Raw genomic sequence first — 23,728 nt, 5'->3', positions numbered from 1 at the left:
TGAATACTTTGATTTTATTTACTCTCACTTTGAGATAATTTTGCATTCTTGTAGAATTCATTCGCGTAATACTTGTTGAATGTTTCAGAAATTTGTAAACCTTGTTCAACAATGACTCGTAATAGCTCAGTAACGATGGTACTACCATCGAGTTCGGAAGGAAGAGCGAAAAAGCTATTACTAGTTAATTTTGGTGTTGTTGCAATTCGATGAACTGTCTTGACAGAATCTGTACTTTGATTATTATTTTCATCTTCAATACTGCCATCCTCTGTAACAGTATGAATAGAGTGATTATCATCGAATATATTATTATTTTGAACAGGATTAACTGGAGTGATAAGAGGACTGAAAGGTCCAGTCAACACTGTAGAACTCGTAACAATAGAATATGCCGGAGAATAGTCATGTTCATTAGTGTCATTTCTATATTGTTGTAGGGCATTTTCAGTAAGAATAGACCCTTCCACTTGTTCAACTACACTATCATCGTCACTCTCTTCTCCATCTGATTCAATATCTTCATAGAGAGAAGACATGCCTTTCTTTACAATTGGCGAGCTTTGAACAATTTGAATTTCAGGAACTTGTCTAAATGATTTTGAAGCTTTGGAAAATTTGAGAGACATTCTATCGTAATGTGCACTTATTTCAGTAGTGGCATTATGTAATTCTAACAGAGTTGTGGCCTTACTGAAGGAAAAGTATTCTCTATTAAAACTATTATATATAGCAGTTAATCGCTCGTGAAATATCTTGTTGATTTTGTAATGTTCAAGATAAAGTGATTGTATTGACATTTCATCATCAACACTATTCCCATTTTCATCTATTATCGTCCAAGATTCCTTTAATTCTCTAGTAATTTTACTTTTAAGAGTTTCATATTCTTTAAGAATATAATTTTGTAATACATTTAATGCTTGAATAGTATCCAAATCAGTAGTAAAGGTTGATGAATTGATTTCCTCCTCTGCTGATGAAGAGTGTCTCGAGGAGTGTAGTTGACTTTCGTAGAGACTTTGTTGTTCCATTTGTTTTCTTTCTCTCCTCAAATCTTCAATCATATTTTGAAACTCTCTATTACTACTCACATCAGATGATGTATCACTATGTTCATCATTGACAAACAAGTATGGATTCGTATCGTGATTTAATGGTTTAAATAATTTAACCGTTACACTATCTTGTGTTTCCATGATTTACAAATTATTTACAAATTATATTATATTACTATTATTACTGTTAGCTTCTTTAGATTGTATGTACACTATTTAGCAAGAGAGAGTTTGTTGTTGTTAGAATTTGATGAAAGCCTTCGGAACTTTGAAAAGCTGGCTTTTTTTAAATTTGTCAAATTCAACAAAGAATAGCCAATGTATTATTGTATTACTATAAGTATGATGAGAAATTAAACCTATTAATAAAAAAGCGCACTGCTGTTCTCAAGAGAAGAAGAAATTTTCAAGCTCGTTGGCAACACTTGTTTTCCGACCACGTGCGCGCTATTTTTATAACAGAGTTTGTATTTTCCTTTTTTTTGTGTTGTTTTTAAAAATGCCTCCATTGCCATTTACAACCTGAAAGAAGAGTTTTTAAGCTTTGTTGGTTTTTTATATTCTTAAGGCTGAGAAGGAATTAATAGTACAAGTGTTGGGAAAGGAGAAATTATATTAATGGGTCATGATGAGTGTATAGAAAATATTTGTGGGAATGTCTCTTTTTTCCGATAGAAATATTAATAGATGATGATAGAAATTTTGTTGTATAGAAAAAACTGTAAGCAGATCGTGAGCAATAACCTTAGAAAACACTTGTTTGTGGAATAATTGGTTTAATATTCTATTCGAAATATTTCTCAAAGATGAGTGAACAGAAAATTAGCTCCACAACTCATTATCAATGTAAACACTCAATGTTAATAGTTTCACCATCTTGACTTTGTAAACTCAATAGTCCAGACAATCAGCCAAAAAAATGAGAACAAAAAACACAAGGAGCAAGAAGGCAAGAAAAACTTCTTCATCTGCTGATGCTGCCTCTTCTTCTAGGAGAAGTAGTACAACAACTCCTTCTTCAACAACAACAACATCATTAAATGTAAAATCGGGAGAAAAAACAAAAATCAAATCGGAGAAGGTTTCTCGAGAACATCTAGTCACCGATACAGTCATTGTTAAATATCGTGAAAATTATTATTTTAATTCCTTTTTCTCTAGGCTTTCTGTTGGTGAGAAGGCACACATGATTAAGAGTTTGAAGAGAACTCCGATCTTTGTGCGAGTGGAAGGAGCTGGCACTGAGGATTACTTGAAGAATGTCACGAATTATATGAGACAATTTAAACAGGCTTTTTATCCGTGCCATTTGAAACCATCAACACTTTTATTTTCTTTCAAAGTCATTGCTGAGGAGAGAGCAAGTGATATTGAAAAGGAATTTTTGGATGGTAAAGAATTTGTGAACAAGGCCAAACAAGGAACTGTGGACCCAACAGAATTTAGAGCCATTATTGATTTGGATTTTAAGGAAATAATTTGGAGGGACGAACATGAGATATCACTCACCTTAATTACTCAACCTATTTCAGAAATATCTGATCTTAGTAATGAACAAGCTGTAACTTATGATATAATTAGTGAAAGTGGAGAATCAGTTACGAGTGAAACAATATTCGACCGAGTTGAGATTATTAATGAGGAAGAGGATAAGGATGAAGTAGATATTGATGAAATAGATTTTGATGAGGAGTTTGAATTGGATTTGATGGAAGAGCAAGCCGAAAATAATTTAATTTTGGAGGGACAACACGAGTTTATCACCAAATTGTTTAATATTGAAATGATGGAAAAGAGTAGCACTTCAAGACCAGAGTTTGATCCTAAGTTTTACCCAAAATCACATCAAATATTTAAAGCTATAGAGGAAGGTGTAAAAATATTTGTGGGTTCAGCTTCTGAGTTGACTGCCACTGCTCTTACCTCCTGTCTCAATTATCTATACGATCAGAGTAAGGATATTTATCAATGTAAAGATTTTCAACTATTTGAAGCTAGCTCTCTACAGATTTATATGGTTCATTGTTTAAAAATTGTTAGATCTGAATGCTTTGCTAGAAATTATCATCCCACTAGATTGGAACATGAAAAATTCAAAAGGATAGCTCTAGCCAATATGAAAGGAGCAATAACTTGTTCCAAATTGATGGTAGCATCCTCATTGAATTATTTTTTCACAGACAATGATTCTACATCTACAAATGATATCATTAATCAAAACATTTCCTCTTCATCATCATCAACAACACATAACAATGTCAACATGGAACAATTATTAGGAAAATGGTTGAAATTATCTGGAAATTGAGGATTTTATTGAATTTGAGGAGCTACCCAAAATATGACAGTAACCAAAAATGAGAACCACAGCACTACAAAGGCCAGCAACTTTTTCCAAGCCGATCCCTCGGAAAGATCTCTCACACCCAACAGACGCATGGCAAATCTCAACAAAACCAACTTGAGTAAGAGATTTAACAACCAGTGAACATTATCTGGATATACAATCATGTTCCAATCTCCAATGTGTTCAAATCCCAATTGCTTGTACAAATTGAATGCTGCCTTTGAAGATTGCAAGGTACAATATTTCAAATTGAGTTCTTCCTGTCCTATTTCAAAAACTGCATGATAGGACAATAATCGAGCAGAACCCATCCTTCTAATAGCTGGATCCTTTACAGTACCAACATTGTAGAGCCCACACACACTCTTCTCCTTTTCTACGAAGAGTGTGGCTACACTAATCATTTTTGGTTTAGATTCTGGAGTTTCTCTATAGAGTACATAGAACATTCTAAGAGATTCTTCTGGTCCAAAACGAGCATGTCTGAACACCTCATAGAAATGATTTGCAGTTGTCTCTTTAGAATAGAATCCAAATGAAGAAACCAAAGTATAACACCATAATCTCAACATGATATTATCAGGGTGTTCATCGTCATATCTGTGTATCCAATTCACTTGTTTCAATTCACCAATTTCCAACTTTTCAGAATTGGATTTCAGTGCATCTTTGGCTTTCTGTTTATCAAATGTAGAGTAATTCAAAATCATTCCTGGTCCAGTACCAGATGGTATGAACCCCTTATTAATTAACTTATCCATTATCTGAGAGGTGTTTTTAGCGTTTGTTGGAACACTGCAAATTATTGGAACTTTGAGTTGGGCTGATTTTTCAAAACATCCATTCAATTCTTCATCCAATTTGTTAGCATCATTAAGGTCTGGATTAATATGGATTTGATTATAGAAAGTCATGACTTGTCCTTCTTCAGTTTCTGGATTTTTTGCCAATAGCATGAAATGTGTGTCTGGTTTGTTTTCTACAACAAGATACGGATTTTCAATATATCGGAGAGTTTCATCAATTTCCTCTTCATTCATTGACTCCTTTTCAGAGGAATTAGTAGATTCCTTCTTGGCTTGTTGATGTTTATTGGAGAGTGCCAAATGCTCATAGTAAGCATTCTTATTCTGCCATATCAAATCGAATAATGGAGAGGAAGTGCTGTTGTCTAGACTGCTAATGTTGTGCATTTTGTTTTTTGGGTTTTTTCTAAATCGATGGATGTTGCAATTAACAAATTGAGAATTTTATTATCCGCTCCATTTGAATTTGATATTGAATTTAATGCATGCGCAGCCAAGAAATTGAACGCAAAATAGATCAAGATAGAAGGGCCAATCTTCAAACTAATCACAACAACACACGTGTCAACAGTAGCACAAATATTGCGTACGAATTATTTCTCAATGGAAATCAAATTGCTGAACGGAATTATTTTAAATTTATAATTTTAAATTGAAAAAGAACCCAATAGTAATGATCATTTCAATATTTCAATTTATCCTTATCATTTCAACAAGCAGTTCTGTTTGTCTTGCAATACTTAACTGAGCTGTAAAACATGATTTTGAATTCAATTAAAAAAATTTAATTTTAAAAAAATCGAAAAAAATTTCGGTTACATCATCACTTGCTGCTATTTGTTTTTCTGTTTTTAATTTTCATCATCATCAACAATAAGAAATGGCTCAAAGTGTTTGGGATTTGTTCTCGGATGACGAAGTTTTTGAATCGTTGGATACCATTCTCGATAATCCATCAACAACCTTGGAAGAAATTTTAGATCAAGAAACCTTGCTTCAAGAAGTCAAATCCTTGAATCCAAAGTTGATTTCCTTCCTCACCAATTCCAAGAATTTACGTAAATTAATTGATTATATTTCTGTGGAGGAGTACTTTGAAGATGATATTTTGAATAAGAAGAATCAACCAAAAACAGCTTCAAACTTTTTTGATGACGATTTTGGTTCATGGGATGATCAATCATCAGCTACAACAGAAAATACTTCATCGGATTCCATTAGAAAACAAGCCAAACAAGAAGAAGAAAAGATGAAGCAAGAATATTTGGCAAATCTTCCAATGAAAGATAAATTAGAAGAATTGGAAAATAGACCAGAACTCAAGGCTATCTTCCAACATCCATATGTTGTTGCTGAAATTTTCGGTTGTTTTATTGATGGTATTAATAGTGCTCTTATTAGCAAGAGTGAAGATGAAAATTATCAAGTTTATGGAGAACGATTTTTGGATTTGCTTCTCATCAAGTATCTTCTCACAAGAAAGCCATACTTTATCCCAAAGAATAGAAGTCTTTCAACATACTGGATCAAGGCCATGTTGGTCATTTTGGAAAAACCAGACAAGTATTATATTGATGTTGTGAAAAGAATGTGTGAAATTATTGATGAAAAGGCTCTTCCAGTTAGTTTGACTGTTGATGAATCGCTTACTGCAACTTCCGAGGCTCTCTTTGAAAACTTATTTATTAGAAATATTGGTTTGTGTGACTTTGATACCTTCTTCTTGAAGTTTATTGGAATGGAATCTATGATTTTCCAAACTCAAACTCAACTCATTCAATTGTTGAGCGGGTTCTCTTCATTCTCTGACTCTTACTCCTTCTCTGTCAATTCAAATTCATCATTTGGTAATGAAAGTGAAGAGGAAAATAGTGAAGAAATGAAAACATACAAGGCAGTTCAAGAATGGACATTCTCTAAATATGCTATGCTTGATAGATTGCTCAACAAGCTTGAAAGTTATACTACACAAGTTTTCGATGAAGATTTGAACATTGAAATTGAAGATGAACAAAAGAATATCTTTTCTCTCTTGACTCAATTGATTGAAAAATCACTCACAAAGAGACCAAGCTATACTTTGCCAGCTATTCAATCTATTTTATCAACAACCAATATTGAAAGACTTTGGGATATTATTTTAAAGTGTGACCAAACCAATGAGGTTCAAAGATCACTTTTCATTTTGGGAATTGAATTTATGAAGAATCTCTTGACTCAAATTGTTTCTGCCATTTCTGCCATTTCCATGCTTACTACTCTTGACTATGCCACATTATCTGCAACTGATATCAAAGTTATCGAACTTGGTGTTGAAGCTTTAAAGTCATTGACTTCATCATCTCTTCTTGAAAAGTTGACTGCCATTCTCAATGTAGCTCCAAAACAACAAGTTATACAAGTTCTTCAATGTGGTGTTGAATTGAAGGAAACCCTTGGTGAAGTTCGTTTGATTACTATTGACTATATTGTTACCATTCACTCACAATTAATAAGTCTCCAAAAGAGTTTGGTCAACCTCCAATATTCAAAGAATGAAAAGGAACAATCTGTTCAAAAGGTTATTTCTTCAATTATTGCATCATTGAAGGAAACCTCCTCCACTGCAATTATTGTAGACCTTTCCTTCAAGTTTGATTTCAACTCACTTTTACACAAGCAACTTTACAATTTGGTTGCAGCTGTTTGTGGTTTATCAATTTCCGAGGGATCTGTTGTTGATTTAAAGACCAAATTATTGGTGCAAGATATTCAATTATGTAAACGTATCGTTGAAAAGTGTAAGACTATTAAATCCGCTGATAGTCAATCATGGAAAGGAACTGTTGGTATGGGATACTTGTTAGATATGGTTGAACTGATCCAAAATAAGGTTGCCTCAACTGGAGCTACATCTAACGAGTCACTAATTAACACATTTGCCTCATTAGATTTCTGGAAGAATTTCCATGATGTATTTTTGAAGGAACACAATGCTCATAAGGGTCAATTGGGTGGTTCTGCTCCAATCGGAAAGTCAAATCCAAACAGTTGGCACATTGCTGGAGATTCCAATCACTCTCACTTGACTGGTGTTCACGTCGATGAAGAAGACAATTATTAAAGAAGAAAATATTTTCTCTATTGATTATTGAACTCTTATTGGAAATTATAATTTACTCTATTTACAATTATGTTGACTTTTGATAAAACAGAATTTTCAGTTGAATTTGGAAAATAATTAAAACGTTAAGCAACAACACCAAACAATCAAACCAACAAACATCATCAATGAAGAAGACATTGTCGGAACAGCAACAACACCACTAGTAGCTCCAGTATTACACAAATCACTCACAGCACAACATGCAACATCAAAATAGGGAGAACCTTTACTCTTGGTAGCAGAGCATTCACTGCTGCTCATCTCTCCGAACACATTCAAGACTCCATTCATGGCCACCTTATAACTATAACACACATTACCAGAGGCACTAATTGAAACCTGAGTCAGATTATTCTGCAAAGTAATCGGAGTGATACTACCAGTGAAACTGCCACTATAACACTTCAAGGCATTGGAAGAGTGAATTAATAAGAACATGGTGGCAATAATAATAATGGCAATCACAAAAGAGGAAGTAGCAACACCACCACTTGGGGTATAAGATCGTGCGTGGAGTGTCATGGTGGTGGTTATGGTTGTGACAATTTTTTCTGAACTGGAATTGGAAAAGAAACGATTTGTTCTATGTTTCCGTCCAGTATGCAACAATGTTCAAAAATGATCTCAATAATTGCTAATATATGAGCTGCTATTTATTGTAAACTATATCAAAAATTACAAAAAATTGAAAAGAAAAGATGGTGAACTTTTCCTTAGAGAAAAAAATGGGAGCACAACAATCACATCCGATACCAAATAATCATCATCATCAGCAGCAACAACTGCCTTCGGATGCAACCAATCAACAACAACCCATTAGGAGAAAAATAGGTGAGGGCTGCTCACTTTTTGGAACAGCCAATAGTGGAAAATCAACATTGTATTATTTGGCAAAACATATTTTGAGGAAGGAATGGTTTTATTCGAGTAAAATAGAGTTTGAGCATGATTTGCAGTATGCTTGTTGTTCAATGATGGGAAAATTGTGGAGTATTTTGGAAGAAAGTGAAAGAAAGCAAATGAAAGGGTTGATTTTAGAGAGATTTGAATCGACTTTGGATAAAATTGAGGAAATTATCAGGATAAAAGATTGGGATTTATTCGATTCCTTTCCACAAGTTTCTAATTTTGATTTTTGTGAATTATTAATCCATGTTTGGAAAATTCCAAATATGCGAGAATTATACGAAATTAGATGGAATGAAATAAGTTTAAATATTTCACAATATTGCAATGAACACAAAAATAGCATCAATTTACATTCAAGACTGAACCTTCAAATGCTGGAAAATTTACCAGAATTCTTGGAAAATATTGAAAATCCAAACGAAAGCTTTCTTCCTTTGACGTGGTGTTATGAATGTACAAATTCAAGCAAACAATTTGAATTCAGGTATGGCTATTTCAGGGATGTGGGAGGGGCTAGAACTGAAAGAAGAACATGGATGCAGTCTTTGGCTTCCATGCCAGAAACAATCTTTTTGGTGATCTCACTTTCAGAGATAGATCAATATCTAGCTGAAGATGATTCGCAAACTTTGAGAATTCAAGATACCAAAAGGATGTTTAAATTTATGAACAGTATTCCAGAATTAATGGACACAAGAAAAATAGTACTCTTCACCAAACCAGATATTCTAATTAAGAAATTACAGAAAGGAGTTACAGTCAATTTGGGAAATTCATTTCAAAATGAGACCTGAATTTGAAGTTATTTCTGATTCACATATCAGAAATTCTGTCAATTCAATCGTTTCATATTATTTGGATTTTGATTATCCAAAGATTCATTCATCATATTATCAACACAACAGAATTGGAAGAAGTGAAATGTGTACTGGGGAGAGTGTTTGATGAGGAGGAAGAGAATTCTCCAGTACGAATACCATTCATTTCGCCCTCTCTCTTACTTGGGAGGATAGTGAAGAAAACAGAAAGAGAAATGAGAGTAAGATTACTACAATATTTGACAGAAGGAAATTTGACTGATTTGAACATTGTATCCTAATTTTGGTATCAAGAGGAATGTACTATGTTTCAGATTGGAATTATTTCCAGAAAGAAATTAAGGAACGTCTAGTCCAAACCTCCAATAAGAAATTCGAGTCTTTTGCTCGTTACGGAATTTGTACATGGTGTCATTTATGAGAATTTACACAGATTACAAACATATCCGGTTGGTAAATCCAAAGTGAAAGGAAACGTCCATACAATCAAACCATTTATATATTGCAGAATCCTCTTTTTCAAATATTATCCATTATTAAAGATGAGAATGAAGAATGGCATATTAGTGAGGATGTTGAAGAAGCGGATTTTGAAGATATTGAGGATTTGGAGGAAGACCAAGATGAATAGATTTCTCAATATCATATTCTTATAATAAAATTATTGTAATAATTTAATCCTCTAGATTATTCCTCAATTTTCAACTTTTTCTTATTGGGTTCCAAACTTGAGGTAAGTAATGAGGTCAGCTCGATTTTGTTGGCTTTGACTTCTTCCAATGCTTTTGCTTGCATGGCTTTAGATTGAGTATTCTTTGTAATATGCAAGATGTAAGGCGGTCTATTTGTCTTTTCTGTATTATAGAGACATTCTCTAGTGACTGCCACAATATTATCTGTAACGTGCTTTCTGAGTTTTTCATTTTCCTGAAGTTTGTATTCAGTTACGTGAGGATTCTTCAAAAATTGTGTGGCCATCTGACAATAATCACAAGTACATTTCAGAGTTACATCAATTGTCCAATTTGAAGGTGGAGGTGTTAATTTAGAAGGTTTATCAATAACCTTGTCATAGTATGAGATACATTTGGATATTAATTTTTGTATTGGCTCACTGTTGATGATAGCATCCACTCCTTTAACTTTTGTAATTAGAGGACAAATTATTACATGATAATTTTTTCTATTTTCCTTAGAAGGTGTAATTCCTTTTACGAAAGCTTTCATAAATCCAACATCTCTTGTTTCAAATCCTTGTAAAATTCCAACCAGTTCATCCACCTTGTCACTTGTGACTTTTTTAGAGATTCCAGAGCATAATTGCTCTATCATGAACATGATTACATGCTCATTGGTTGGGTGGCCGATAAACATTTTGAGAATTCTTATTAGTACAGAGTCGAAAACATTCGCACAATATTCAGCTATTAACTCCTTCAAAAAATTGGAGCAATTGTCGAGTCCAAGATATTGAATGCAATCCACCACCATGCTAACATTCATATCAAAATCATTCAATTTGTTTCTTGCATAATGTGGTACATTATCTTTAGCAGGACGGAAATACTTCTCCAACACTGCGTTGAAACAGTTCTTGTCCTTCAACCTTTTAGCCATTTCAAATAGATCTTGCACATCCCCATACCAATTCGATAACATTTTCTTTCTGACCTCTTCACTCAAATTCCTGTTATATTTTTGGCAGAGTAAAACAATACTTTCATAGCTTGAGGCCCCTCCTTTTACACTAAAAAAAGAAATGACCTTCTCTGCCATCTCCTCATCCTCAATTTCTTGTAAGAATCCATAGGCAAGATTGGCTTTGCATTTTACCAAAAGATCCATTACCCTCTCTCTATATGTTTCCAACCCAAATGCTTTTATCAATGCAACTAAACTCTCAGCATCCAAGTTATTGCCACTCGAGGAAACTCTCAGTAAATCTTTGGCTAGTTCGGTATTATTCAATTTAATGACATACTTGGTCACCAGGGTTTTTTTAAAATATTTGTTTCGCAAAAACCTTGTAACAAAATCTGTAACTGTATCCAAAAGAGATGGATCTTGCTCGTACCTTGTCCACATATTTTCAAGTTCTTTCAAAGATTCTGTTTCTCCAATCTCCAGTGCCAATAAATGTTTGAAACGATTTGGACTAACCCTATTCCACTTTACATCCTCATCTTCATGATATTTCGTATAAGGCACCGAAATGAACTCGAGATTACAACAATTTTTTGAACCATCCTCATTGGTTTCACCTCAAGGGTATCAACTGCCTTTTTCTCAACATGGCCACCAAGCCACATCTGTCCATTTTAGAAAGACCTTCAAAACTTCAAGCACAACTCAAAAATTCATCATCAATTTTACTCTTTTCAAACTTTTTAAATTTCAAAAGAAAAAAACAAGCGCCAAAGCTTTCTAGCCACAACTCTACAAAATTCCCGCCCAGTGATTTGTTGTTTTTCCTTGGTAGTACAATAAGGAAGAATTATTAATAACAAAGAATCAAGAATAAGCTGCAAGACAATAAGAAGAAAACATCAAAATTAGAAACTGTGGCCAATAGAGGAAACTACGAGAGCCCAACCCAACACAGCAACAATCATTAGAATTAATCATCAGAGTAGTACGATTAATTGTTGCTCTGTCCCGATAGATATTAATAATATAAGAAAAAACACCTCAAAGAACTTCCAGTAACCAACTCAATTTTCAATAATGGAAGAGAGTAGACTTTCAACTACGGAAGATGATTCAATGGTGGAGGCAACTTCACCTGAGAGTCCTTCTTCATCAGCATCATCGTCGCTTGCTAATCATCAACATGATGAAGAGGAAACATTGAATAATAATTCTTCTCCGAATACTTCAAAATCATCATCAAACAATAATAGAAATAGTGTTTCACTTCCTCTATTACATATTGCCTCTCCTAATGCACCTCTCAATCTTATCTATTCTTGTGGCAAAAACAAGTATGGAATATTGGGTCAATTGGATGATTATTCGGAAAAGCCAGTTCCAACTGTAACACCAATTAGCAAGAATTCATCTCATCATACAATTGAAAATCCTTCTTTTGCTCCGATTATGATTAAACAAGTGGAAGCAGGTGCATATCATTTGGCAATATTAACAGAATTTGGAGAAGTTTATGTGAGTGGATATAATTCGTTCAAGGGAGCAATGAAAACAAATCAATCTGGATTGTCACAAATGCATAAATTACATTTTGATAAGAAGGTGAAGGCAATATCGAGTGGATGGTTTCATTTGATGTTGTTAACGAATGAAGGAGAGTTGTACAGCAGTGGTAAGTCATAAAATATCTAAATATGGAAACTGATAATTATTATTGGAAACATCCAATTGGACTTGTTATATTAATTGATTAAATTTAGGTTTAAATACCAATGGTCAACTTGGATTGGTAAGTTAGTGAAATTGATTTATTGACTCATCATTTTAGGGAGATTTAGTGAAACGGGAGGATTTCGAAAAAGTAAATATACCAAAATATACTGTAAATACCTCAAACAATGAAGAGGAAGAATGTTCATCCAGTGGGAGTGGAAGCAGTAATGAAGATAATGTCGTGGAACACTCATTAGAAGATGGAAAGGAAGAAATTATTGAATCGTACGAGTTGAATATACCCATCAAGAGACTATGTTGTGGAGAGCATCATTCTGCATTCATTACAAATAATGGAGCTCTATATGTTGCTGGAAAGAATAATTGTGGAGAGTTGGGCATTGGTAGAAAGTCATCCAAGCCCAACGTTGCCTATTTCACATTGGTTCAAGCTGGGTTTTTGGCTCAAGATATTAGTTTTGGTAAGGACCATTCAGTTCTACTGAGTCAGGATGGTCAGATTTACGTATCTGGATCTAATGAATCGGGACAAATTGGACTGGGTAATGTGAAGAGTGTAAAAAAGTTTGTCAAAATTAACATGGTAAGACCAGGATTTAAGATTACAAAAATTTCATGTGGATTTGTTCATTCGATGGCTATTACTAATACTGGTGGATACATGATTTGCAGTGGTGGAAATATCAATGGTGAGTTGGGTCTTTCAGATAGAGTGAAAAAGCCACAATTTGCAATGCTGAAAACTAATCTCATTCCAAAACATGTTTCATGTGGAGCTTCGTTGTCTGTTTTCCTAACTGATCAGAATGCTTACAGTTGTGGTATTAATACTGATGGAAGGTAAGTTTTTAAATAGAGCTGCTCTTCACAAGTTAAATAGACTTGGTACAGGGGATATAACACAATATTCATCTGTTTTCAGGAAGGTTTCCTCAATTAACACTGATACCATCAACAGAGTTGAGACATCTGCATTCTCATCACATTTTTACTTTGCACACAGAAAGGCCATAATTGATTCTCTGCCAATACTTCACTTCCCTATTAGACATTACAATAGAGATAGAATCCATGACAAGATTTATGGATATGGTCCACTATTGAGAAAGGTAACACCAAAATTTTATGAGAATGTGGTGATTAATGAAGAGTATCTCAATTCCATGACTACTATCGCACTAAATTTTGCTCAATATTTAGTGGATTGTGTTCAAGGTCATTTTGTGCACAAGAAGGAGAAGATAGTGGACCACTTAGTAAGCATGACCCCTATCGAGAAGGTTCATGCTCTCTATGTCATGAATCATATCGAAACTGATTTAATTATAGAGAATTTTAGAAGATTTGTAATGTACTATTTGGTTGAAGAAATAGATGGTAATGTGGAACTTACAGATCAAGTAGCCGATGAGATAAGAATGCTCTTGGATAATTTCCAAGATTTCAATGCAAATATTCAAGATACACCATTGGAAAAGGTCTCTCGTGTAGTTCGCTTGAAAAAACCCTTCGCTCACTACATTAATCATCCAATTCATGAACAATCGAACCATAGACATATTTTCCACAACATGTTCAACGATCAAGCTACTTCAGATGTCAAGGTAATTATCGATTCAGAAAAGAAGCACGTATTGTACTTGCACAAGACAATCCTCTCATCTTATAGCCCTCTTTTTGAAAAGATATTTGATGAACAGTTCCAATTCTCCAAAGATGATAATTGCTTGGATTTATATGATTTTGACCTCGATTCTAGAAATGCAATCGAAGCATCAGAGGCCAAGATTAAGGAAAAGGCACTACTCCATCTCATGCACGCATGCTATGGAATATCCAAACAACAAGACTCGGTGGATGATTCTTTCGTCCTTTTGAATAGTGAAATAACCATTCTAATTGGAATGATTTATCATGCCAGTTTATTCCAAATGGACAGTGTTATTCAAATATATCTAATCAGAAAGCTCGCCACCTTACTCTCTGTTGAAAACTTTTTAGATATTTGCAAGTGGATGTTAATGTTTGGTGACGAAACTCTTTTCCAACAACAAAGAATACCTTCCTCCTCTCCAATCTACGAACCAGAAATGATACCACCAGTTCATGAAATATTCAATTTACTCACTCAGTTTGCAGAAATGAATTTGAAACCACTTTCTAAAATGTATGAAGGAAAATTGAATGAATGGGACTCTATTCCTCACATTAAGCAACTGCTCAGTAGAAAATCGCCAAGTAAGCCAGGGAAGAAGTCACACAAGAGTTGTAGTATCCAGTAGCAAGGTATTGAATGGATACAAGATGTAAATCGAAAAATTGGATAGTTCTTAACATTAAGGAGCACCCTGAACAGTAATTTAAAAATTGGAGCCGTAATTCGGTACAAAAGAAACAACTCTGATTATACCAAAAGATAAATTGTGAGCCAAATGTACTTTCTGAGATCTCATAATAATGGGTGGAGTAAGAGTTCAATTGACTTATACTAATGCATGTTGAAGTATATTTAATAAAATGCTGATGGACCATCATTGCCATTATCCACACCATTGAATGCCCTTATTACATTACTTCTATGTTGTTGAACCATAACATCAAGCCGCCCTTAATATCTCTCGTAATATATTGCTGTTGTGAATGTTATTATTGAAAAAACAACAGCAAACAAAATACCTCAAATACCTCCTTACAGTTCCAGCGAAATGCATTTGCAACAAACTCAAGATTCCCTTAAGGAACCTCTTGTTCAACAAGAAGCATCAAACTCTTCCGATCACGCAGAGTATTATCAACCAACTGGTGTGGTGAATGAAACTATTGATCAGGTACAACAACATCAACAACAACAACAATATATTTATCAAGTTCCTTCTCAAATTCCTCCCCAACAAGGTATGATGAATAATCTACCAGAACCAATAGGTTTTGTCCCTCCACAACAACCATTGCAGCCTCAATATAATCAGCAAATGCCTCCAGTGCAACAAGTTTACATTCCACAATCACCACCATCAAATCTTAACTCGGCTGATGTTCAGGTAGATGAGCACGGAAGAATAGTAATGAAAGCTCCAAAGAATAATTTCGCTTGGGTTTTCTTTATTGTTGGCCTTGTCTTTTTGTGGTTTCCATTCCTGGCCATACCATTCTTGATTATTGCACTTATTACAAGAGATACTGACTTTATATTTGATGATAGGAAGAGAGAATTGATGAGTAAGAGTTATGGAGCAGTTGTGAAATTTGGCTGTCTGGATCGTGAAGTTTCTGTGCCTTATAGTTCGATAAATGATGTTGTGGTGGAGATGGATTTTTCAATGAGAGTGAATGGAGTTCCAAGTGGAAAGATTATAATTGTGACTAGCTCTGGAAATGTTAAGTTTACAAAGGGCTACCTTAATTATTATAAGGCAAAGGAAACAGCTCAAAAAATTATGAACTTTATTAATCAAAGAAAAGTTCAATATTAAATGGGATTTTGGGATTTTAAATCCAACTTGATACATGAATATAAAAACCATTATTTGAACTGTTAATTTTACCTAATAGTGAAATTGTTTATATTTGCTGGTAGAGATTTAATTCAATTAGGATTTGATGATGACTTTTACAATTCTGGATAGGCATATTCCATACGTTTCGTATATAATTCATCAGATGGCCCATCAACATATCCACTTTGTTTCCAAGCTTCTTCAATCAGTATAGGTTCATCCTTAAACTTTCCATCCATTAAACGAAATGCAGAACCATCAATTTGAAGCAATCTTCTCAACAATTCAACATCCAATTCATAAATTTGACCTATAATATCAGTGGAATATTTTACAAAAATCTCATAAATTAACTCCTTATCAGTAATATAAATATTTGAGCAGATACGTTTTCTTCCTGTAGATGAAGTGCATGTTTCAAATGCTGTCAGTAACACATCCCTATCATTCTGCCAATCGACCATTATACAAATCATCTCTCCATGAATGCTAACTATTCTCAAAGCAAGTTCCTTATCAATATTTCTCAATGCTTCATAGACAGAGGTAGGGCAATATCCTTTTTCTTTCAAAATGAGGAGTAGAACGTGATGCATTTCATTGCTTTCCTTTGGAATTGCACAATTATCAATTACCTCTTGCACGAATGAAGAATTACTTCTCAATTCTTCAGATGCATAAACAAAACAAGATCCATCCTTTTTGACAGCTTCCAGAACACTATCTCTATCATTTTTCAATTGATCACTTGCATAATCCAATGCCAATGGATTCTGTTTCACTGCAATTCTATCAAAATTCTCCAAATCTTCCGTCACAAATTGCAATAACTGTCCATTCTTCTCGACAGCCATCTTGATAACATCTGCTCCACAATTAATACTCTCATTTTCATATATCGCTTCGAATACCATTGGGTTTTGTTCAATAGCAATCTTAATGAGCTCCTCATCACCCATCAGCTCATCACTCAACTCGTAAATTACCTTTCCATTTCTCTTCAATGCCTTTCTAATAAATGCTTTATCATTTTTCAATTTATCACTTGTTGTATTGAATACTGAATAATTCTCCTCAATAGCACTCAAAACAAACTCCTCATCCTCCATAAACTCCGTACTAATCCCGAAACAGTTATCTGAACATGAAATGCATGCCAATAGAGCCATTTCTCTATCGAATTTGAATTTTTGATTGTCAAAGAAAGAAGAATCTAGGTGAATTAATAATTTGACAATTTCACGATCATTAGCAAATGGTTTCAATATTTCATTGTCAATTGGAACAGATGCAAAATTATCATTTTTAAGGGATTTTAACATTTCGAATAGAATTTCACGATCGGAGAAGGCTTCTGGATGAATATCATAGAGACAATGAGAGCCATTCTTCTTGATGGATGCCAAAACGTATTCCCTATCTTTGTAAAATTCTATGGGAATGTATCCGAAAGCAATATTCATTCGATTTTCCAAGAATTTTCTTTTTGATTTTCTAGCTGTTGAAAGTTTATGTTTCATCTTTTCAAATAATTGAAACAGTGATGAATCATCAAGAGTTTGAAAGTCCGACAGTACGACCCTTGTTTGCATTTTTTTTTAAATCAATCTCAAAATTTACTTTTCTCTGGTTGACTTGTGTGTAAAAAAACTAAACTAAAAGATTCTCTTCAATTTTTTACAAAAGTATTAAAAGAAAAGTTCTGAAAAGGAGTCCAACACAGCATGCAAAAAACCTCCATAATTACCACTATTAGTTGTTTGAATTGGCGAAACTGGAGAGAAATCATTCGATTGTTGCAACAAGATGAAATAAATTTGTTGAACTTGTTGTCTTGCTTGTGTGGCATTTGGCCTCTTTCTTCTGTTTGGATGAACCATTTGCAATATCAACTCTGTTGTTTCCCTACTAACATTCCTAGATGCTAATCCATTGACGACTTGGCTTTTAAATGTAGTCGTCGTTCTTGGATCGGAAATAATAACTCCCAATAATCTCAATGCTGTCATACCAGTTGAGTAAATATCTGATTTGTTTGTGTAACTTGAAACATCTGTTCCCTTAATTTCAGGTGCTGTAAAGTATTTTGTTCCACAAAATCCTGTTGTTTTTAAGGTGTGTACAGATCTCAGCAGTCCATAATCACCAAGAACAACATCAATTGGATTCGAATTTCTGACAAAAATATTGTGAGGCTTAATATCTCTGAGATTAGTTTAGTTTCCATGATTGCCAAACCAAAACCTACCTATGAATGTAATCATTGGCATGTAACACCTCGAGAGCTTCCAACACCTGTTCAAGAATTATCAAACATGACCTCTCCTCTATTACTTGATTCTTTTCCAAACTTCCACCTGCATAGAATGGCGAGACAATATAGAGAGTTTTATCCTCCTCAAAACTATCCATCACATATAAAAGTCGAGGATGCACAAATACTCTGTTGGCCTCTTTCATTACTTGTCTTCTGCTTGGCTTTTGCTTTTCACTTTCACTCTTTGGATTATCCTCTGCAAATTCAATTGCTTTAATGGCAACATTGTGTATGGTATTATCGAAGGGAATTTGTGTTTTGTAGACAGTGCCGAATCCTCCTGCTCCTATAGGTTCTATTACATTATTAGAATTAGTATTAGAATTCGTATTAGAATTATTACTGTAAAGGTAATAATGGTTATTGATGGCATTCATGTGTTTCATTCTAATTCTTTGATCGTTGGGTAAATTTCCTCGCAAATTTGAATTGATATGACCACCTCCAAATGAATAATCCATCATCATTTGATCACATGTTGTATCGTTGTCAGCCATTTTTTAATAAGTGTTTCACACAAAGTGTGTGTGAAAGATGTCCCACGTCTATTTCCACAAGCATTTCTTCAACAGTTTAGTTGACAGTCATCTCAAAAAAATGGATTCACACAATGATGTTGATGACATGTCATTAGTTGCTCTCCACCCTAATGAACATTCTGAACAAGTATCGGATCTTTGGAATGATAATTCGCTTCTTGTGATTCCAAATGCTAAACCAAAAACTGTTGAAGAACAAATCTCATCTCAGACCACGACTGGAAAAAAAGCAGGATCCATGTGAGTTTTCAAAGTTTTGGATTTTCTTTATTAACTTGGCAATTTACACAATAGAATATTTAGATTATACCTTCTCTTTGATTATTTCACAATTTTGGCATTTAACATTTGGGGATGTAAGTTTATTCTGCAATATTTGAATAACTTGACAGTTTAGGCGTTCTCTATAATAGATACAATCAGTTGAGTGATACCGAATCATGTAAATCACATTCCATCTCTTCTATCATCTTGTCATGTTCCATATTTTCATTATTGTTAAACACTTGCTTGGTCTGTATGAAATCATGTTTCAAATGTGAAGTGTGTGATGATTCAATGTACGGTTGTATCAGATCATGTAATGTTGTACACATAGTTCCAGTCGTTATTCTAACAATATGTAATATTGCACTCGTTTCTCAATGCCAAAACACTAGTCAAGTTCCAGAATTTTATTCGAATGTCTTGTCGTATACTTGCTCCTTTTTAGTATATGTCATAGTATTCAATTTGTGTACAGTTTGTGTTTACATGCTGTTGAGAGTTGTTGCCAATTTCATGGTGGGAAAGAATGAATTCTCTAGATATAAATAAATCTTTTGTAATAATTGATTAAATAATATTTGCTGTTTTGGTATTGGTTATAATATCCACAACTTCGTTTAGGAAATAACCAATTTTGTAAAAGGCAGTTTCCTCAATATCTTCATACATTTGCCGATTCTGATAGAGATTTTCAGTGTTTTCAAGAGTTTTCATCACTTGATTGACTCTCTTTTTTAAGTTTGTGCAAAAGTTAGCTCTGAGAGAAGGTGACGGATGAATCATATCCAATAGGATATCTATAGTTGCCTTACTTAATTTCTCCCTTAGTCCCTGAATTACTTGACCTTTGACAGTAAGTGAGGTTCTTGGAAACTGAATATGAACTCCCATCATTGAAATTATGGTCAATCCGAGTGAATAAATATCAGCTGCGAAGGTGAATCGTTTTCCTCCTGTTGGGGAAATTTCAGGAGGCAGATAGTATAAGGTACCACACATTTGATCAGCTCTATTTCCATGCTCATGCAATAATAACCCAAAATCTGCGAGAATAACTCGTGTAGGATCTATTGATTCCACTAGGACATTACTAGGTTTAATATCTCTGTTTAGGTTGTTTCGTATATTACAATATTTGGTTAAGTTATAAAACAAACCTATGTATGAGTTTTTGGGAATGCAAATATTCTAAACCTTCCAGTAATTGATTCAGTATCAACAAACAATGGTATTCATCTAGTTTCAAATATCCTCCAATTTGTTCCAATGTTTCGTATTTGCAAAAATTCGAAACCATGTACAAAGTATAGTCCACTTCAAACCTCTCCATAATATTCAACAATCTCTCATGTTTAAAATCTCTCATGGCTTCTATAACCACTTCACTTCTTGTTGGTTTCTCCGAAATTTGATTATCCTCCACAAAATCAACTGCCTTTATGGCATAGCAATTTTCTGACACATCAACCTTGTACACACAACCAAAACCACCAGATCCAACAAGTGTAATGTTCACATCGAGACCAAACTTGTTTAAAATGTCATCGTGATGCTTCTTCTTTGAGGATGACGACAAGTCAATTGACATTTTTTAAAAAAATTCGTTTTAAAAAAAATATGATTTCACACAACAATAGCAAGGAGAATTTGGGAATTGATGATGAGAATTTCGAAAAAAGAGAAAATGTGGAAAAAAAGGTTGTCAACAATCTTGAGAATAATTTAGTTGTTCAACAAGAAAACGAAAGTGAGAAGAGAAGTAAACTCGCCACTCTGCTTGCCAAAATGTAAGTTTCTCACTTTCCGATAACTTGTTGAAGATAAAAACACAATAGTTTGTCAAAAGTAGGACTCGTTTTAGCTTACTTGGTTTCCTTGCTTTATAAAATAGTTGAAGGTATGTGTTTTTGTTTCGGATATAGTTTCAAATAATTTTGACAAACTATAGTGCTGATCATTGCTTTCTTCTTTCATTTGGATGATACTGAATCGTGTCAGTGCAAAACAATCACCATACTTTTTCTCATTCAGTTTCTGTTATTTTCCCTTTATCAGATTATGCATTTTGTAGAGGAAACAATTAAACAAAAGTGCATGAAGGTTGACAAGGAATGGGATGCAGAGACATTTGAATATCATGTTAAAAAGCAAACGACGAAGGGTTTTACCATCTTTAATATCCTCAATTATTGCTGTATACTGATTGCAATTGTCCTTCGTATATGTTCGTTTGCTTTAGTCAACCAAAAAGAATGCAGTACGGTTGAACCTGAGTTCTACAAGTATCACATGATTTTTTATATTGGTTCCATACTTTATGGCTTTTTGATTGCATCATTTGGTTCGGTTGCACTGATAGGTACGAGAATTGTGGCCTATTATCTGATGGGAAAGAGACAATTTTTTAGAATCTAAAAAGATCTCTAGAAAGGGTTTTAATCAAGTTATATTTTGAGGAATAGTTTCATTGATGATATGCAATTACTTTATTTACTGTTTTTGAATTGAATGTTTACAATAAAGATGATTATTATTGAACTAAAAATTTTTTGTCTTCTCATAATGGAATTTCTTCTATTGCTACATGATAGTAATAATAAATACCCAAAGCAATTGCTGTTGATGCTCCAGATTTACCACCAACAGTTTTTTCAGGATTGAAAGATAAAGTGCAAGCTAAAGCATCTGCTGTTAAATATTGATTGCTTTCTTGGAAGAAATGCCTTTTCATTGTTTATTTAGATGTGCTTCTTCGCTTAATTCATTCTTACGAAATACAGAGCCATCAATTTCATAAATTCAACATCCATAATTTTGATGAGAAAAATGAATGCATGCACTCTTTACAATGTATTCGTTATTCATTACATTTTATGAGTATGTTGGATGAATTAATAAAAACATTGAAGAGAAACATCGGAAAAGGAGGATGTTTGTTTTTGAGAAAAAGGAGTTGGAGCTTCACTCTTCACTTTGAACAAGAATCTGAACGAAAACCCCAATGAATTAAGAGAAAAACTCATTGCTTCAAATTCCTCTCTCAAATTCAAATGAACTTGGAAGAGGTCAGGATTTGCCTTAAATGGACGAAAAGCGAACAACTTTGGTTTTGAGAAAGATTGAGGAAATTCCAAAGCTTCACTGTATCCACCATTGACATCACCATCTAGAAAACGAAAATCTTTTCTTTTTCTTGATTTTTTTTGAATGATTGAGAATTCATGCTTTCCCTGCTGAATTAATGGATGGACAATTGGGCTCACAACCTCAATTGAGTGGCTTTGCAAGTCAAAGAGAAACCAACGTGTATTTTGTGTGATTAGATCTTGGAAAGTGATTGCGTTGGAGTTGTCTTCAAAAATCAACACCAAGTATTTGGTTTTGGTCAATCGACAGAGTGCTCTTGACTCAGACTGAGTAATGAGCTTTGAAAATTGTGAGAAATTAGTAAATTGAACCAATTCACTTGAGTATTCATCTTCCATCTTCACCATTTTGTGAATTTGATTGTAAATCAAGTAAATTGCTTGATCTGTTTGGTTGACTAAAACCAAACATTTCTTATCACACTTCAGAGAAACATCAGTAAATTCTGGACTATCTGTATTGGAAAAACTAGCTTTGAACACTGTAGAATCAGTGCTTCCAACAAAATCCAGACAGTTTCCATCAGAAATGCATGGAATCAACCTTTGTTCTTCATTTTTTTCAAAAACTAGTCCTTTTCCCTTTTTCCAAGACACTTGAGATTCCTTAATGTTATCCTGATTCAGCATGATGGTAACAATTTTGGTTTTCCATCTGTTTAACAGCACCAAATCTACTTGTGTTTCGTCCAGTTTCTTTATCCCAACAAAGAATGGTTGAAGAATTCACCCTTTTCTAAAATTGCGCATTTCGAATGATCAATCCTATGACCAAACTTTCCCTGTCTCAAAAAACAGTATCTCACAGTTGTAGAAGCATATTCTTGTTTAACAATCAGTAATGCCAACAAAAATCTTGGAGTGTACTGACAAGTTTCGTCCAAATTTCTTTGAAACAAAACGAGGACCATGTCCACCAGTAGATTCCATTACAACAGCCAATGGGATCATATTACTAGAGTATGTTTTCATGCTATACCTGTGAAGGTCGCAATAGGAACAACAATAATTGTCGTTGTAGATTCGTTTTTCAGCATCGGTGAGGGAATTCCAACGTTTCTGATTGTAATCACTGATTTTTCGTGGTTTAATGTTGAGTTTGAGGTCAGAGACGGTTTGGAGGTGTTTGTGTTGGATTTGGTGTTGTGGCATTTTTTTTGTGTGTTGATGTTTTGCTTTCGAACTTGAGGTTTCTTCTCGTATTTAACGACTTGTTGCAGTTTATTTTGTTTACTGCTGGATCTATTAATAGATTTATATCTTTTTTAACTTGATTGATGCCTTTGACAATATTAATAATATAATATATAAATATATATTGTCTTTTTAGTAATAGTGTGTATGGATATTTAACCAACGGATAACCTCTGAGTTGAGGGTCAGCTAGCTTGAGATATCTGATGGACAGGAGAAGATAAGTTTCTAATCTTTGGAAAGACAGACATGATTAAAGTTGGCGCCAAAATTTTGGCGCCAATTTGCAACTATTTAACATTGA

At 33.9% G+C, this 23,728-nt stretch overlaps 12 protein-coding genes across 12 annotated transcripts; 4 read left to right on the top strand and 8 right to left on the bottom strand.

Annotated features, from left to right (window-relative positions):
- Positions 1–14: 14 nt before the first annotated feature.
- On the bottom strand, positions 15–1,534 carry NAEGRDRAFT_59953 (uncharacterized protein; the record flags this gene model as incomplete). Its single annotated transcript, XM_002669358.1, has 1 exon — positions 15–1,534. Exon 1 carries the CDS (start codon positions 1,197–1,199, stop codon positions 15–17), a length of 1,185 nt encoding a protein of 394 aa, XP_002669404.1. The 5' UTR covers positions 1,200–1,534.
- Positions 1,535–1,977: 443 nt separating this feature from the next.
- On the top strand, positions 1,978–3,366 carry NAEGRDRAFT_75672 (uncharacterized protein; the record flags this gene model as incomplete). Its single annotated transcript, XM_002669384.1, has 2 exons — positions 1,978–2,638; positions 2,705–3,366. The coding sequence occupies 2 exons, from the start codon at positions 1,978–1,980 to the stop codon at positions 3,364–3,366; spliced, it is 1,323 nt and encodes a 440-aa protein (XP_002669430.1).
- A 5-nt stretch (positions 3,367–3,371) lies between these two features.
- On the bottom strand, positions 3,372–4,598 carry NAEGRDRAFT_54243 (uncharacterized protein; the record flags this gene model as incomplete). The annotated part of the gene is made up of 1 exon (XM_002669357.1): positions 3,372–4,598. One exon carries the CDS (start codon positions 4,596–4,598, stop codon positions 3,372–3,374), a length of 1,227 nt encoding a protein of 408 aa, XP_002669403.1.
- A 427-nt stretch (positions 4,599–5,025) lies between these two features.
- NAEGRDRAFT_59952 (uncharacterized protein) lies at positions 5,026–7,334 on the top strand. The gene has a single exon (XM_002669383.1). It carries the CDS (start codon positions 5,092–5,094, stop codon positions 7,312–7,314), a length of 2,223 nt encoding a protein of 740 aa, XP_002669429.1. The 5' UTR covers positions 5,026–5,091; the 3' UTR covers positions 7,315–7,334.
- Positions 7,335–7,431: 97 nt separating this feature from the next.
- On the bottom strand, positions 7,432–7,878 carry NAEGRDRAFT_75670 (uncharacterized protein; the record flags this gene model as incomplete). The annotated part of the gene is made up of 1 exon (XM_002669356.1): positions 7,432–7,878. The coding sequence occupies one exon, from the start codon at positions 7,876–7,878 to the stop codon at positions 7,432–7,434; it is 447 nt and encodes a 148-aa protein (XP_002669402.1).
- A 203-nt stretch (positions 7,879–8,081) lies between these two features.
- NAEGRDRAFT_75669 (uncharacterized protein) lies at positions 8,082–9,059 on the top strand (the record flags this gene model as incomplete). The annotated part of the gene is made up of 1 exon (XM_002669382.1): positions 8,082–9,059. One exon carries the CDS (start codon positions 8,082–8,084, stop codon positions 9,057–9,059), a length of 978 nt encoding a protein of 325 aa, XP_002669428.1.
- A 711-nt stretch (positions 9,060–9,770) lies between these two features.
- Positions 9,771–11,168, bottom strand: NAEGRDRAFT_75668 (uncharacterized protein; the record flags this gene model as incomplete). Its single annotated transcript, XM_002669355.1, has 1 exon — positions 9,771–11,168. One exon carries the CDS (start codon positions 11,166–11,168, stop codon positions 9,771–9,773), a length of 1,398 nt encoding a protein of 465 aa, XP_002669401.1.
- Positions 11,169–11,807: 639 nt separating this feature from the next.
- Positions 11,808–15,937, top strand: NAEGRDRAFT_54239 (uncharacterized protein; the record flags this gene model as incomplete). Its single annotated transcript, XM_002669381.1, has 5 exons — positions 11,808–12,402; positions 12,491–12,519; positions 12,637–13,304; positions 13,468–14,702; positions 15,129–15,937. The coding sequence occupies 5 exons, from the start codon at positions 11,808–11,810 to the stop codon at positions 15,935–15,937; spliced, it is 3,336 nt and encodes a 1,111-aa protein (XP_002669427.1).
- A 137-nt stretch (positions 15,938–16,074) lies between these two features.
- NAEGRDRAFT_75665 (uncharacterized protein) lies at positions 16,075–17,481 on the bottom strand (the record flags this gene model as incomplete). The annotated part of the gene is made up of 1 exon (XM_002669354.1): positions 16,075–17,481. The coding sequence occupies one exon, from the start codon at positions 17,479–17,481 to the stop codon at positions 16,075–16,077; it is 1,407 nt and encodes a 468-aa protein (XP_002669400.1).
- A 168-nt stretch (positions 17,482–17,649) lies between these two features.
- Positions 17,650–18,775, bottom strand: NAEGRDRAFT_75664 (uncharacterized protein; the record flags this gene model as incomplete). Its single annotated transcript, XM_002669353.1, has 2 exons — positions 17,650–18,166; positions 18,210–18,775. 2 exons carry the CDS (start codon positions 18,773–18,775, stop codon positions 17,650–17,652), a joined length of 1,083 nt encoding a protein of 360 aa, XP_002669399.1.
- Positions 18,776–19,651: 876 nt separating this feature from the next.
- Positions 19,652–20,672, bottom strand: NAEGRDRAFT_75663 (uncharacterized protein; the record flags this gene model as incomplete). Its single annotated transcript, XM_002669352.1, has 2 exons — positions 19,652–20,189; positions 20,242–20,672. 2 exons carry the CDS (start codon positions 20,670–20,672, stop codon positions 19,652–19,654), a joined length of 969 nt encoding a protein of 322 aa, XP_002669398.1.
- Positions 20,673–21,975: 1,303 nt separating this feature from the next.
- On the bottom strand, positions 21,976–23,382 carry NAEGRDRAFT_54237 (uncharacterized protein; the record flags this gene model as incomplete). Its single annotated transcript, XM_002669351.1, has 2 exons — positions 21,976–22,885; positions 23,210–23,382. The coding sequence occupies 2 exons, from the start codon at positions 23,380–23,382 to the stop codon at positions 21,976–21,978; spliced, it is 1,083 nt and encodes a 360-aa protein (XP_002669397.1).
- Between the last annotated feature and the right edge of the window lie 346 nt (positions 23,383–23,728).

This window comes from Naegleria gruberi (genome assembly GCF_000004985.1).
Source record: "Naegleria gruberi genomic scaffold NAEGRscaffold_83, whole genome shotgun sequence".
In the NCBI taxonomy this organism is placed as follows: Eukaryota; Heterolobosea; class Eutetramitea; order Acrasida; family Naegleriidae; genus Naegleria; species Naegleria gruberi.
The sequence above is the reverse complement of the archived record's forward strand: the minus strand, read 5'-3'. Positions and strand labels throughout refer to the sequence as shown.